The 14,122-nt window shown below is 40.9% G+C and overlaps 1 protein-coding gene across 1 annotated transcript; it reads left to right on the top strand.

Moving 5' to 3' along the window:
* Positions 1–2,140: 2,140 nt before the first annotated feature.
* On the top strand, positions 2,141–9,259 carry LOC119421107 (germ cell-specific gene 1-like protein). The gene is made up of 5 exons (XM_037688503.1): positions 2,141–2,435; positions 4,848–4,895; positions 4,996–5,160; positions 7,304–7,415; positions 8,785–9,259. Exons 1-5 carry the CDS (start codon positions 2,141–2,143, stop codon positions 9,257–9,259), a joined length of 1,095 nt encoding a protein of 364 aa, XP_037544431.1.
* The last annotated feature ends 4,863 nt before the right edge of the window (positions 9,260–14,122 follow it).

Genomic DNA, 14,122 nt, shown 5'->3' on the forward strand with positions numbered 1-14,122 from the left:
GTGTGCGTGTGTGTGTGTGTGTGTGTGTGTGTGTGTGTGTGTGCGTGACCGATGAGTTGCATCATAAAGAGTGACAGTCAGACGGTCCCCTGCAGAGGTCCAGGATCCCACCTCATTCCACACTATCTGATGAAGACTGGAGGGAAAGCGGAGCGGACTCTGAATGTTTTTTCACCTCCAGGAATAAAGTAAAAGACTGAATCAAGTAAGTCCTCTCTTTTTTCCTCTCTTTCTATTTTTATTTGTATACTGTTTGTTATAAAGTGCTTGAAAATGTTCAGTTTTCTCCTCTAATTTGGACAACAATGTTCCAGCTAATTATCATATATCATATACTGTAAATCATATTATATTTTTTTAGTGTGTAAATATAATCAGTGAAGTAAATCCACTGGCTCCTGATCAGTTTTTTCTGTCGTGTTTCACTAATGATGGTGGCAGTTGTGCAGCGCTGCTTCTTGATGGAAACAACGTGCTGTTGGCCTTTTTAGTGACATTCAAAAGAGCATCTGGATCCAACTGCAAATTCTCTAAACCAGCGCTTCCCTAGTCAAGGTGGACGCTCCGCTGTGGGCCGTGAAACAACAGATTAGAGGATCTTGCAACAATAAGCAGAAACTACAACTGGCTGCACCAGTAAACAGCCAGCAGCTGTGATGCACTTGTAAATAATCACTGAACTGGACTGAATGAAAATAACCAAGACTTGCAGAGTTGATAGTGGTGAAACGAAGCAGTGTTTCATGAGCAGAACCACTGTGAAGCTTTTGAGATTGGATCTGTTTTAAAGCGGTGGTGATCCACTTTGTTTTTGGCTCTGCTCTTACTAGCCATTAGCTCGTCAGCCTGGTCAGGATTAAACTCTGTTGTTCCTAATTAAGCTCGTGTAAAGAGCTATCTACAGCAGGTAAGATATTATAGGTAACTTTTCCAGATAGCCTCACTTGGAAAAGAGTTCAATGTAAGTTTAAAATATAAAAAAAGTTGTTATAAATTGATTAAAAAATTATTAAAACAATTGCTGAGGCTGTTTGGGATCATTCTCTTCAAGTTAAATTCACTTAATGGGTAAATTATTCACTTTTGGGTTTTTTTGTTTTTTTTTAAATAAATGTTTAAGAGTTTTTGCTTTCTAACCACCTCGCATACTTTATGCCATTTTAGCTATTCATAAATCAAAACATTCAGCTTATTGACGGAATGGGTCCTTTGACTTTTTTTTACTTGTAGCCTATACTTTTCAAAATGTAATTTTTTTGTTTACAAGCATTTTCCTCATAAAATACATTGAAATCCCTTGAATTAATTTATTGAAATTTACTTCAGAATACTTATTCTATATATTTATTCTGCCTTTTTTTGAACACCATTCTGCTTTTATTTTTCAGCTACTTTGCTACTTTTATCCTTTAGCTAGAATTTTGTTACATTTTGCCTTTAGTTAGCCAAACAGCTAAAAGCTAAAAAAGCTAAACAACAGCTTTTAGCTGCCCTTTTGCTATTAACTTTTATCTTGCCTTTTGTTATTTTGTGCCTTTTGTCTGTATTTAGCTACATTTAGCTTGTAGCTAGCCTTTTGTTATTTTGTGCATTTTGTCTGTATTTAGCTACATTTAGCTTGTAGCTAGTCTTTTGCTATATCCTTCAGCTTGCCATTTTTAGCCTTCAGCTACACCTTTTTTTAGCCCTTTAATATTTTTAGCTTTTAGCTGCCCTTTCCCTACTAACGTTTTGCTAACCTTTTGTCTGTATTTTGCTACTATTAGCTTGTAGCTAGCCTTTTGCCATTTTTAGCCTTCAGCTAACCTTGTTGTACTTTGATGTAATGTTTTGCTTCATTTGGATTTTAACTCACATTTTGATCCTTTTTAACTTTAACTCAGTTTCAGCTTCTTCTGCTAATTTCAGCTGTCGTTCAGCGCTCAGCATTCACGCTGCTCGTTCTGTAAAAGTTCAGTTTGTCTATCCAGCGATGTGTTTGCTCGACAACCAGCAGTAGACGGCGACACCAGTTCCTGCTGGGAATATTTTGCAGGTCAGAAGCTGCAAAGTTTGGGCACTACAGCTGTAGAGTTATTGTAACATAAAGTAGCCGTATCTCTCTCCCTCCCTGCTCTCCTTCCAGCCCATCACGTGCACGATGGCCTTCTTTCAGAGGATGCGCTCCCCTCCCCTGTCCTTCTTCCAGACAGTCATGTCTCTCCTCCTGAACACCATGGCCCTCATGTCCTCCTTCTGGTGTGTGGGAAAGCAGAAGGTGCCCAAGCCGCTCTGCACGGCCACCAAGCACACCCACTGCATCCCCGTCCCCGGAGTGTCCAACACCTCCAACATCCAGTTCTTCTGGGAGACCGGGGACGACCGCTTTGTCTTCCCTGCTTTCCACACAGGCCTGTTCATCATCTGCGAGGAGAACATCTATGCTGACCAGTGGGGTGAGAAACAAGAGATGAACATGCAGGAAATGGTCAAACTAAGAAAAAATAAACCACTTTAGGTGCATTTCCACTTCAGTGTGGACTCAGAACCATTCTGTCCCTTTGTCCCCTGTCAAGGAGCGGGGGGGCGGGGACTGAAATTACCTTCCTGTCCATATATTGCATGTTAACTTCAGAAGTACAGTATGTGAGGTACTGATGTCTGTTTTGGTGTGTGGCTGCATCTAGACATAGGAAGGGTTTATTTAAAAAAATTGGGCTGTTACATCAAAATTCAAGATGGCATATATAAATATACATATATATATATATATATATATACGTGTGTGTGTGTGACTGTGTGTGTGAGGCTGTGCATGCTCAACTCAAAGAGGATTACCACCCGTGTGAGTTCAGCTCACGGAGATTTAGACCACAACATCAGGACTCAGTTATGGATTAAAAGCCAGAGAGAGAGAAAGGTTAACAGGATTCATCAACGTCGGCCGAGTTATCATCGTCTCATTTGCAGCTGATTAGATCAGAGCTTGAACGAAGATGGGAGTTGAATCCATATTTTCAGCGTGGTCAGTGAAGTAAGCACTTTGTAATTAAGAGTGCTTCAGTGCTGTTCGGCCAGTAAAGTTCTGTTTCCATGCTTTCTGATAAACTACTGTTCAGCAACTTTAGAAAAACCTGTACGCAACCAAAGTTGTATAAAAATGTTTGACTCATTCTGAAACAATTTGCTTTCATTACTGTTTTTGGAGAATATACTTTTTTCTACAACTGCAGTTTAGATTTTATGTTTTTTAAGGATTTTCCACAGAATGTTCAACTAATAGCTTACCAGCCCCTCGGGCCAGGCAGGTACTTCAAACTGCTGACCTTTGATTGGTTCGCTGGCCCGGGGGTCACGTCACAGATGAGTCATGCTTCCAGTGACTGCTCCTTACCACCATTCCCTTCAGCTTCTTGCTTCTGGCTGGTTGTGTGATAGAGAGATGATATTTTTCTTCTAGTTTTCTGTAGAAAAAACGTCAAACACAAAAGGCTAGCACCAGTGCCCTGGACAAACGAGGTGCTGTTTTAGCTGAGCTCAGATTTGTGAAGTCTTACTATGATGATCCCGCCCACGTTGAGGCGGCACTCTGCTGAAAGCAAACAAAACCAGAGCCTGGGAAGACCCGGGCTGGGCCGACGGCGTCTGGTCCAGTCTTGACCGGTCTTTACAATGCAATGAGACGTTAGAGTCAGAGGCACCACCAAGGGGGGGCTGAGGGGGGCAATAGCCTGTAATTTTCTTGCCCTCCTCACTGACCTCCCTTGGACAGAGTTCAACCATATAGTACAATGGCTGAGCCAGAGGGTGGCCAATGGTGGCCTCGGCCAACATAGATTAATCTACGGCCACCCTGAGGGCCACCCCATCATTTGAGGAAACTGTGTTTTAAGCAAAGTGAAAACTAGAAAGCAGAGCTTCCTCCAATGACTGGGGTGGCCAGTTTACATATGTATGGTGGTGGCCAAGTTGGATTTTGATCTGGCTACCTAGTTTTCAAAAGGAAACTTTCTTACGCCTAGATGTAGCCACACACAAAAACAGAAGTTGATACCTCACTTATTTTTCAAGTTCTCACAACATTTACACACGAACGGACAAACGAAGGGTTTTTCCAGTTACCCCCTTTTCGCTCCGCAACAGGGGACAAAAAACAGCTGTACCTGATTAATTCAGTCTGTTTTAAACCTTTACAGCAACACTCAGCAAACACCACAACGTAGCTGGTATACCTTCTGTAATATTCACCAGCAGCAAAAGACACAAAGAACATTTTAACATTGAACTGAAACAGCACATATGAGTATACCAAACGTTTCTTTCTAAACGCTGCACATGTCAGTAGGTGATTCTTAATTTTCTTGTGCTGTTTCAGTGAACTTAGATTTATACACAGATTATTGGAACTGCCATGTAAACAGTTTGGTAATCAAGCCACAAAGAAGCTTAACTTGAAGCCGAGGCAGGTCGAAACTGCTTTCCCCTCCATGTCTCTCTCTCTATTTTGTTTTCTGTGCATGTGTAAATCAACCTGCACGTCTTTAAAGAACTTATTTTATGTTGCAAAGTAAAAAACATAGTCTCCAAAACCATCATCAACAACAACAACAGCAAAGCTTTTAATGTTGTAGTGCAGCTATCTGTTTCTCTCCACCATCATCTCACCAGATTTATACCAAATAAATCCTATAATCTTCTGCCAGGTTCCATCGGGTAGAGAAGCTGTTCCCGGTCTGGATCCACAGTAATTAGACTGTAGTGTCATGTTAGACTGAACTCTTCTGAAAGAGGAAACAGTTTGTGGAACTTGAATGTAATTATTTCTTGTTCATGCGACATGCTGCTATATTTACAATTTGTTTCTTTAGAGGAGAAGTGCCGAGGATTTTATACCTTGACTCCAGGAGATGAAAAGGGTAAAGTTTTTTTTACACTTAGGTGAATATTTGGTTTCTTGTTCACTAGTTTCCTAAAATTTATCCCCTCATCAGGACTGTTTTCCTCCCTCCTTCCCAGCTATGATGTGGTTGTCGCTGTCCATGGAGCTGGTGTATATCGGGTTGCTGCTGATCAGCTGCACGCTGCTCTCTGTGCAGCTCTGCATCAGAACCTGGTTCCCCTCCACGCTGCGCTGGGGTCAACTGCTCAACGCTTTCGCAGCTATCTTCACCGTCCTGGGAGGTACAGCTGTTCTTAGATTCAAATGAAAGGCTCACTCACAAAAAAGAAATATATATATATATATATATATATATATATATATATATATATATACAATAGGGGCTAAACGACTACGTATTTTTAAAAGTCAACTTTAACATGATAAAAGTCGAGTTGACTTTGACTAGTCAATGACGTCATAGGAACTCAAGACGTTACATCGTATTTGCAAAAAGTATATATATTAGAAAAAAATTAATTTATTATTTACAAAAGAAAAAACAACAACAAAGCATTGGGCGTATATTTATTGCTCCTACCATTTATCATACTGCAAATAAGTCAAAGGAAAAGCTAAACTATTCTCAAGCTGCAAAAATAGTAGGCCTGTCATGATAGCTGATTTTGCTGGGCGATTAATTGTCTCAGAAATTATTGCGATAAACGATAATATTGTTTGAAATTTGACAATAATTAGTAATTATTGTCAAAATGACGAAGAAATGTTTGTTAATTTGTTTTGCATCTAGTACTTTTTTTGACTGCCAGATGGCAGTATAAGACTGTTTGAAATGAAGGATGGATAGTGAGGGAGCGAGCAGCGTGTCTCTTTAAGAAAAATGGGAGGGAGGCCCCTTGACGTGACCAAAATGGTGGACGCTCGATGTGGTTTGAGCTCTTTAGCATAGCATTTTTCACACAAAGCTTTTAATAAAAAAATCAGTAAACAAGTTCTCAGCTTCTTTTTGCAGAGAAAAACAACTTTTTACACAAAGGCACGGGTTTCAACCATGAATTTTGGAGCTTCGACAAGACGGAGGTTTATTCCCGAGCTCAGCCTGTTATCTTAGCTTGCAGCTTAGCTTCTCAGCTTAGCTGCTTTTAACGATCCAAAAACACAATTTTGGACGGTTAAAACAGATTTTAAAGAGAAAGTGAGGGGTCAGTGAAGAGCACCTTTTGAGCCTTATGTCATCCAGTGTCTTCAGAAAGAGAGAGACGCGAAGAAATGATAAAACCGATAAATGAAAATGAGGTAGATAATTTTCATTTATCATGCAATTTATTGATTTATTGATTTATTGTTTATTGCGACAGGTCTATATATAAGCACCCAAATGGAGCAGTGGAAATAAACTGAAACTTCACTTGTGGAAAGCTTCGGCTACTCAGCACTGTGTTAGAATTACTATCTGAGCTGATCCCACATATTTTTGATTAGGAAAAGACCTGGTGGACCTCAACATGGCACCAGTAGTTCATGCTGTGTGCACAGGTGTGGTTTAGCTGATAGACTATATCAGGGTGCTGTCTAGGAGGGCTAATACGCAGATGCAGGATGTCAGTGACATAGAGCTGTGTTGTCTGGGTCCACAGAATTACTTCTGGAGATGACCTCAAGTTACCCCAACAAGTGACTAATCTAAACACAGCTGTTTTTGTTCCGGTGCTAATGGCAGTCTACACATGGAATGGTGATGTTGTAGTCCAACAAGAGTCCAATGCCTGTGCCCAGATGGCAGGCACACCTGTTATGATGCTCAGGAATATAGGTGTCCTCATGTACCCACTAGTTCTGACATCAGGTCACTGTGACCTCTGAACACCCAGGATGTTGTACCAGACCTCCACTTGTCCTCATGCAAACCCACAATATCCAGAACAGAACTCCATCAACTTATGTTGATGCTGTCTAATGTGTCTAGATGCAGAGGACTCCTCATGTTGACCTTCACTCAGTGTTTTAAGATGCTCCAGCAACTACCTGATAACACTACCACTCCTCTCAAGATTCCACATCTTCTGTCCCTTGGTGCTTGTTCTAGACCAGTCATCTCTTTCCTTTTAGGTGCTTCAGCCTTTCATACACTCGTCATAACGTAGTATTCAATCTCTGTACGTCAGTAAACTTTCTCTGGCCCCATCCATAACTTCTGATCTGCTCAAATCAAGGTCAAAGGTTATACAAGGTCTTTGCTTGTCCTGGCCATTTTTATAGATTTGTGTGTAATAGTTTGTTGACGGGCGTATAATGTGCCATGTGTGGTACTCTTGTTTTTCCTTTGTTTTGTGGGTGTCAGGGAGTAGATTTTGAAATAGTAACTTGGTTGCAGACATGGAATGGCAAACGGTTAATTGAAGTGGCACATTTCCTCCATGACAGGTCTGCTTGGGATGGTGGGTCACATGATGTTCATGCAGGTGTTTCAGACCACTGCCTCGATGGGACCAGAAGACTTTAAACCTCACAGCTATGGCTACTCCTGGGCTTTCTAGTATGTACATTACACATTTCACATTTCAAGCCCCAAACTACACTATACAACAATAATGCACACCTTTACTCCAGTCTAAGAGGGTCTGCTGTGTACTTGAGAAGCAAATATCAGTATTACATAAGTCATTTTCATTTTTGTCTCCCTGTTAAGTCTTGACCTACAGCGAATGAGAGCTGGAGTTTAAGAAAAAGACAGATTTGTTAAGTGTGAGATGGCATTTGTAAACTACTCTCCTGTTCTGAGAGTTGGAGAGTGGAGTTTGCATGTTCTCTCCGTGCATGCGTGGGTTTTCTCTGGGTACTCCAGTTTCCTCCCACAGACCAAAAACATGTATGTTAGGCTGCCTTCAGGTCCCTCCCTTGCAAAAGAGATCTGTGATCTCAATGGCATTTGCCTGGTTAAATAAAAGTTAAATTACATTAAATTTTGGCTGTAGCCCTGAACCAATAAACCCTACTGAAGTCAAGCCTGACATGTAATTTATATCATCTGCTGCAGTTTGGGTAGAAAAATCAAACTTGAGTTAATCACTGGAATCTGTATAAAAACTGTCCTCCACCTGAGCTACCATAAATTTACACACTTGTACCAGTAATGTCAAAAGTTTGGTTAAATAGTTTCAGCATGTGCATTGAAATGCACGTTTCGTAAACCTATATTTTCTCACAATGTGTAGTAAAGAACTGTATCAAAAATATAAAACGTTCAAACTAAAAATGTAAATGGTAAATGGACTGTACTTATATAGAGCCTTTCTATCTTATCAAGACACTCAAAGCTCTTTACGACACAATCTGTGCCTCATTTATCCATTCATACAGCACTCTACTAGATCTCTACAAAGACTGATCAGAGTTTCATCACATCCATACACTGATGGGACACACATCAGAGACAATGAGGGGTTCAGTGTCTTGCCCAGAGACACTTCAACATGTGACTGCTGGTGGAATTGAACCCCCAACTCTCCCATTGGAGGACGACTGCTCTAACCACTCAGCCACTGTCGCCCCAAAATGTTGCACGTTTTTAGGGAAAAAAAATTAAATAGGTTTGAATTTGATGGCAGCAGCACATCTCACAGAGTAAGAAACAGCTGAAAGAGCCTTTTGTAATTCCTTTGTTTAACTGGCTTCATGTCTGCAGGAGGACTGGGAATACAAAGAGCGTCTCAGAGAGGTTAAAACTCTTTAAAGTAAAGATGGGCAGAGGTTTGCCACTTTGCAAAAAATTCTGTGTAAAAATAGTGGAATAAATTTCAGAATAATGTTCGTCGGTGGAAAAGACCATCCAGTCAGTGTCTACACGTATTAAAACTGTTGACATAAACACAAACATGTTTATTGTTGCTCTCTTCTCCCCCCAGCGTGGCCTGGCTTGCCTTCACCATCTGCATGGCGGCTGGTGTCTCCACCCTTAACAACTACACCAAAAAGGTCCTGATGGTGGGTCCCAGGTGCACCTCCGACCTCAACCCTTGCAGCTTTAACTTTGTGGGACTCCTGCCACCAGCTCCTTACTACACCCCCCCAAACCCAGCCATCACCCTGGCTGCGCCGCTTCCCGCCCCGCTCATCTCCCACCTGTCTCCTTACTATGAGCCTCCATCAGCTGCTGTACCCCCCGCCTCGCCGAGGCTCACACACTCCCAGTCTCTTCCTCTCACACTCTCTGACTCCTTCCCACCTCCCCCGTCCCACCCTGCACCTCCATCCCCGTACCACCGTCTGTCACTGCCCTCGCCGTCTCCCTCATACGCAGCGTCCAGCTCTGTTCGCACGACGCTGCCAGGAGCCAGCGAGAGTCGCTTTGATCAGGAGGAGGATTACAGCCCACTCTGAACTTTTGAATCCAGCCCGGTCTTTAGGAGCGCCACGCCCACCATGGCCATATAAGGGCGTCTGGTTGTGTTTCAAATAAACTGAATTGAAACAAATATACATCTAAAAAGTGCTGTGTGCAGTATAGAGCCAGAATTGTTCCATATTTTGCTCTATCCATCTTTCCTTCAACACTGACCAGCATCCCAGTCCCCACTGATGAAAAACATTCACACAGCATGAAGCTACTACCACCGTGCTTCATTGCACAGAGAGTGTTCACAGCATGTTAAGATTGTCCACAGTGATATCACTGATGTCAAACTCAAACGTTTATGACCACAGCATCTTCTTCCACTTGTATGGGGAAGAAATTCCAAGATGTCCAGCTTTTTAAATTTTTGTTTGAGTGATGACTTGTTTTCCTTCCATGCAGCCCAGCTCTCCAGAGTTCTAGGTCTGTCACGACAACAAATTTTGCCGGGTGATTGTCTCAGAAATTATTGCGATAAACGATAATCCATCCATCCAGATCCATTATCTTTACCCGCTTATTCCATTTTGGGTCATGGGGGTCGCTGGTGCCCATGTCCAGCAATCACTGTGCGAGGGGCGGGGTACACCCTGGACGGGTCGCAAGTCCATCACAGGGACACATAGAGACAAACAACCATTCACTCTCTCACTCACAACTAGGGACAATTTAGAGTTACCAATCAGACTAACATGCATGTTTTTGGACTGTGAGAGGAAACCGGAGCACCCGGAGAAAACCCACACATGCACGGAGAGAACATGCAAACTCCGCCCAGAAAGGCCCCTGGACCGGGGTTTGAACCAAGAACCTGCTCACTGAGAGGCAGCAGCTCTACCAGTTGCGCCACCGTGCTATAAACGATAATATTGTTTGAAATTTGACAATAATTAGTAATTACTGTCAAATTTAAGAAGAAATGTTGGTTAATTTGTTTTGCATGTAGTACCTTTTTTGACCACCGGTTGGCAGTACAAGACTATTTGAACCGAAGGATGGATAGTGAGGGAGCGAGCAGCGTGTCTCTTTCAGAAAAATGGGAGGGAGGCCCCTTGACGTGACCAAAATGGCGGACGCTTGGCGTGGTTTGAGCTCTTTAGCATAGCCTTTTTCACACAAAGCTTTAAATTTAAAAAAATCAGTAAACAAGTTCTCAGCTTGTTTTTGCAGAGAAAAACAACTTTTTAGATGAAGGCATGGGTTTCAACCGTGAATTTTGGAGCTTCGACAAGACGAAGGTTTTTTCCCGAGCTCGGCCTGTTATCTTAGCTCGTAGCTTAGCTTCTCAGCTTAGCTGCTTTTAACGATCCAAAAACACAATTCTGGACGGTTAAAATGGATTTTAAAGAAAAAAGAGAAAGGGAGTGGTCAGTGAAGAGCACCGGAGTTGAGCCTTTTATCATCCAGTGTCTTCAGAAAGAGACAGACACGAAGAAAAGATAAAGACGATAAATGAAAATGAAGTCGATAATTTTAATTTGTCATGCGATTAATTGATTTATTGTTTATTGCGACAGGCCTATGGAGCTCATAGTGTTCTTGTGAGCAGATCCTCCCATCTCTAGAAGAGATGCTCAGCTCCATCAGGGTTTTCCTTGGCGTCCTGGATGCCTCTGCTTTGCGCCCTGACTCACTCCCAGTTTTTGTGGACGGCTCTCTCTTGGCAGGTTTGCTGTGGTGGCATCATCTTTCCATTTTATAATAATAGATTTCATGGTGTTTTGTGTTATGTTCAAGGTTCTGGAATATTGTTTTATATTCCAGTCCTGTTCTGGTGGTACTTTTCCACAACTTTGACGAGTTCCTTCATGTCATCTCTTGTGCTGTTGGAGACTTGTTGACCAAAACTGTGAGGAAAAGTAAGAGAATTTTCTGTATCTGCTTCACTGACTTCTGAATGTTTGCGATCGAGTCGTGTGGCCACATTTTGAGCAGACAGATTTTTTTAAATTAGCCTAGTTTCTTGTGAACATGTTGTAAAACTCGGCTGTGCACATTGTTTAGTTTCTTACAGTATACCCCCTCAGCTCACTTTCACTCCACTGCACTGTTTATAATGTTCTCTACTGCAGAACACTTTTTAAATTCTCTTTTTAACACTCTTGAAAATGAGTGCTCGTGACTCATTGAGACTACCTGTATAAATAAAGTTTAAATACAAATAAACAAATAAAATAAAATAAACAATAAAATGAAGATATCTTGATTATCTTGAATATCTTACACCAAAAACTTTAAGGTTTACTTGCATTTTTTGTTCAATTCCAGTCCACAAAATACTCATCTCAAAATCTACAAGCATTTAGTATTCAAATCGTTCAGCGCTGGGGGACATTGGCATACCATCCATCCATTATCTTTACCCGCTTATTCCATTTTGGGTCACGGGGGTCGCTGGTGCCCATGTCCAGCAATCACTGTGCGAGGGGCGGGGGACACCCTGGACGGGTCGCAAGTCCATCACAGGGACACATAGAGACAAACGAGACAAACAACCATTCACTCTCTCACTCACACCTAGGGACAATTTAGAGTTACCAATCAGTCTAACATGCATGTTTTTGGACTGTGGGAGGAAACCGGAGTACCCGGAGAAAACCCACGCATGCACGGAGAGAACATGCAAACTCCACCCAGAAAGGCCCCTGGACCGGGGTTTGAACCAAGAACCTGCTCGCTGAGAGGCAGCAGCTCTACCAGTTGCGCCGCCGTGCTGCCTGACATTGGCATACCGTTTGTAATAAATAATAATCATGACTAACGACCATCAGGATGGTTGATAGACCCTGGATGTTTTGTCAAAGAGTAGCTTCTATGCAGGAGTCAACACACAACTCTACGGTACGATCTACGGTGGATCGGAGATGCCCACAATGACTTTTTAATAATTTGGATCAAAATGTTGTAGCACAAAGTTGTTTACGTTATTTCAAAACTCAAGAAACAGAAAAGTTCTAATATTTTGGAGACACTCTTATGCATTTGTTCACCAACATTTCTCTGCCTAGTGAAATATCACCATACTTGAGGAGTAGATTCTGGGGGCTGTTAGACCAGATGTAAACCAGTGTATATCTATTGAGATTATTTGACAGATTGCCCACAGGAGGGTCTGATCTTACTAAGTACATGGCTTCTGGAGTAATGGTTCCAGGTTCAAAGCAAAGAGGATGAATACATAAATTTTCAACAAATTGCAGCTTTATAAGATTATTTAAAACAAGACATTTTTCCTACAATACTTTATTAATTTGAAGTATTTTGTAACATTTTAGTTAAATTAAAAATCTGATCTTTTCCATGTTTTAGGGCAAGAAAATGAACTGTATCAAGGGGAGCAAATCATTTTACAATTCTGTATGTATGTATGATTACATGTATGTATGCATGTATGTTTGTATGTACTGTATGTATGCATGTATGTACGTATGTATGTATGAATGTATGTATGTGTGAATGTATGTATGTATGTATGTATGCACATATGTATGTACTGTATGTATGTATGTACGGCATGATTGCATGTATGTATGTTTGTATGTATGTATGTATGTATGTATGTATGTATGTATGTATGTATGATTGTATGTTTGTATGAATGTATGTATGTGTGAATGTATGTATGTATGTATGTATGTGTGTTTGTATGAATGTGTGAATGTATGTATGTACATATGTATGTACTGTATGTATGTATGTACGGCATGATTGTATGATTGTATGTATGTATGTATGTACTGTATGTATGTATGTATGTATGTATGTTAGCATGTATGTATGCATGCATGTACTGTATGTATGTATGTATGTATGTATGTTAGCATGTATGTATGCATGCATGTACTGTATGTATGTACTGTATGTATATACAATATGTATGTATGTACTGTATGTTTGTATATATATATGTATGTACAATATGTATGTATGTATGTATATATGTACAACATGTATGCATGTACTGTATGTATGCACATCCATCCATCCATTATCTTTACCCGCTTATTCCATTTTGGGTCACGGGGGTTGCTGGTGCCCATGTCCAGCAATCACTGTGTGAGGGGCGGTGTACACCCTGGACGGGTCGCAAGTCCATCACAGGGCCACATAGAGACAAACAACCATTCACTCTCTCACTCACACCTAGGGACAATTTAGAGTTACCAATCAGCCTAACATGCACGTTTTTGGTCTGTGGGAGGAAACCAGAGCCCCCGGAGAAAACCCACGCATGCACGGAGAGAACATGCAAACTCCACCCAGAAACGCCCCTGGACCGGGGTTTGAACCAAGGACCTGCTCGCTGAGAGGCAGCAGCTCTACCAGTTGCGCCACCATGCTGCCCTGTATGCATGTTTAAAATGTATGTATGTATGTATGTATTTTATGTATATACAATATGTATGTATGTATGTATGCATGCATGTATGTAAAATATGTATGTATGTATGCATGTACTGTATATATGTATGTATTATGTATGTATGTATGTATGTACAGTATATATGTATGTACTGTATGTATTATGTATGTATGTACAGTATATTTGTATGTATGTACAGTGTATATGTATTATGTTTGTATGTATGTACAGTATATATGTATGTATGTACAGTATATATGTATGTGTGTATGTATGTACTGTGTGTACTGTATGTATGTACAGTATATATGTATGTATGTATGTACTGTATGTATGTATTATGTATGTATGTATATGTACTTTTTATTTATGTATGTAGTTTATATGTATGTACAGTGTATATGTATGTATGTACTGTCTGTATGTGTATATGTATGTATGTACAATAGGCTCTATTTATGTATGTATGTATGTATATATATATATA

This window comes from Nematolebias whitei, chromosome 15 (genome assembly GCF_014905685.2).
Source record: "Nematolebias whitei isolate Nwh7 chromosome 15, NemWhi1, whole genome shotgun sequence".
NCBI lineage: Eukaryota > Metazoa > Chordata > Actinopteri > Cyprinodontiformes > Rivulidae > Nematolebias > Nematolebias whitei.

What these genes read in the sequence shown, in the direction of transcription:
- LOC119421107 (XM_037688503.1), top strand. Translation starts at nt 2,141, where the DNA reads ATGGCCTTCTTTCAGAGGATGCGCTCCCCTCCCCTGTCCTTCTTCCAG. An exon ending in CATCTATGCTGACCAGTGGG is followed by an intron (nt 2,436 to 4,847) that starts GTGAGAAACAAG and finishes TTGTTTCTTTAG; the next exon opens with AGGAGAAGTGCCGAGGATTT. An exon ending in GGCTACTCCTGGGCTTTCTA is followed by an intron (nt 7,416 to 8,784) that starts GTATGTACATTA and finishes TTCTCCCCCCAG; the next exon opens with CGTGGCCTGGCTTGCCTTCA.